At 42.1% G+C, this 1,968-nt stretch overlaps 1 protein-coding gene across 1 annotated transcript; it reads left to right on the plus strand.

Moving 5' to 3' along the window:
- Positions 1 to 624: 624 nt before the first annotated feature.
- Positions 625 to 1,578, plus strand: LOC145692384 (baculoviral IAP repeat-containing protein 7-B-like). Its single transcript, XM_081767682.1, has one exon. It carries the CDS (start codon positions 625 to 627, stop codon positions 1,576 to 1,578), a length of 954 nt encoding a protein of 317 aa, XP_081623808.1.
- Positions 1,579 to 1,968: the final 390 nt, after the last annotated feature.

The raw sequence follows: 1,968 nt of genomic DNA on the forward strand, positions 1-1,968 counted from the left end.
CCAGATGATTATGGCAGTTTTTTGATAAATCTTGGTTGTCGATGCTCTGTGCGACTACAAGGGGTTGTACAACAATCTATTTATCCTTGCATTACTCATCACGTGGAAAAAGCACGTGTTGTAAAACTAATTCCTGTGCAATGGCTACAAGACATACCAAGTGAGACCGTACCTTTCATTTGTCACCCATGTACCCTTCGTTCAGGATTCCCATCTTCAGAACCTATGTTAACAGATTATTCGACAATGTTTATCATTAATATAGTATTTATGGTAATTACCTTGGTCATCGGACTGTTGTCTGTCATTTTTACTGGCATTACACTGCGTAGACGTGCTCTAGTACGAGCTCGCCGTCGACCATACTATCAGCAACAATCGCCGCCACGATATTTAAGTGTTACTGGATAAAAACCAAACCTATAAAATACATAACGCAATTAAACACTGAACATTGGCATACCTCATAATTATATTATGATAGAACTATAATTACAACAAGTTCAAACAAAAGGGGGCGCCTATCCCCCCATCTCAACATATCACTCTCTCTCTCCAGATCTCTTTCTCTTAGGAACATTATTATATCTTTTTTTTTTATTGTCTCCTCCTCCTCTAGCCACCATGGAGCCTACACCCACACCATCTGCGCCTGGTCCGTCCATGGATGCTCTACGTGATGAAACTGTTCGATTAGCAACTTTTACTGACTGGTCGGTATCTTTTATTTCGCCCGCTTCGTTAGCACGCGCTGGGTTCTATTTCCTCTGCAAACCAGATAGAGTAGCTTGTATATTTTGTAATTTGCAGATTGGTCTTTTTGAACCAGGGGATGATCCGACTGAATTGCATCGTCAATGTTCACCTTCTTGCCCGCTTTTGCAAAATTTTCCTAAAGGTAGAGACGAGTGTGGCCCCTATCATTGGACGTATATGCCCAATTCCCGCCCAGAACGTCTCTCATCCTCATGGGGGCAATCCCCTGCCATCGCGGGTACTTCGGAAATCACAGTAAATGGACCCAAATACCCACACTACACTCTCGAAGAAAAGCGACTGGAGTCATTTTCACTGTGGCCCCCTGCTCTAGCTCAAACTCCACAGGCATTAAGCCGAGCCGGTTTCTTTTATGCGAAAAAGGGAGACCAAACTATCTGCTTTTTCTGTGGTCAGAGCCTTCATCGTTGGGAGCCCACCGATGACCCCTGGGTTGAACACGCGCGTTACGCTCCCCGCTGCGCTTTTCTCTTACTTCATAAGGGCCAAGATTTCGTAACTCGCGTGCTACAGACGGCATCCCAAGATCAATCCCAACCTCCCCCACAACCTGTAGTTTTGTCAGATACTGAGATTCCGGTCGCCGCTAATGAGGTTGTTGAAAATTCCGACCACCCCACAAACGATCACACCCCCTCCCCTCAGAATTCCCTGTGTAAAATTTGCCTACTTGAAGAAGTCCAACTAGTATTCCGACCATGCAATCATGCCGCCACCTGTGTTGCTTGTGGACTGGCGGTTACACACTGCATTGCCTGTCGGGCACAAATTACGTCAGTGATTCGTATTTACATCCCCTAACGGGTAGTTGACCCGCTTGTGTTTGCTTTGTGCTTAATTGCTACATATTATTATTCCTCAAATTATCTTTTGTATATACTCTTCCCGGCCATTAAGTGCTGTCAATATATCTGCTACCTGAATTTGCTTCCTTTTTGTTACATTATATATTCTGCCTGACATTTGTTCACCTCACCTACCAGGCTCCTCATATATTGTGGTAGTTTTATTTTTATTTGTTAAGTATTGTTTCTTTTTATTCATTTCAATATTAAGACTTTAAGGTTTATTGCTCTGAAGTTATTAGTTTATTTTATTTTTTTTTTCTGAGGAGTCTGGGCGGGAAGGATTATATACATATAGATATGTATAACTAAAATATAGATATGTAAAAAAAATAAAATAAAATAA

Source organism: Thermobia domestica, chromosome 8 (genome assembly GCF_964235325.1).
Source record: "Thermobia domestica chromosome 8, izTheDome1.hap1.1, whole genome shotgun sequence".
In the NCBI taxonomy this organism is placed as follows: domain Eukaryota; kingdom Metazoa; phylum Arthropoda; class Insecta; order Zygentoma; family Lepismatidae; genus Thermobia; species Thermobia domestica.

Coding starts and splice junctions, on each gene's coding strand:
- LOC145692384 (XM_081767682.1), top strand. CDS start 625: ATGGAGCCTACACCCACACCATCTGCGCCTGGTCCGTCCATGGATGCT.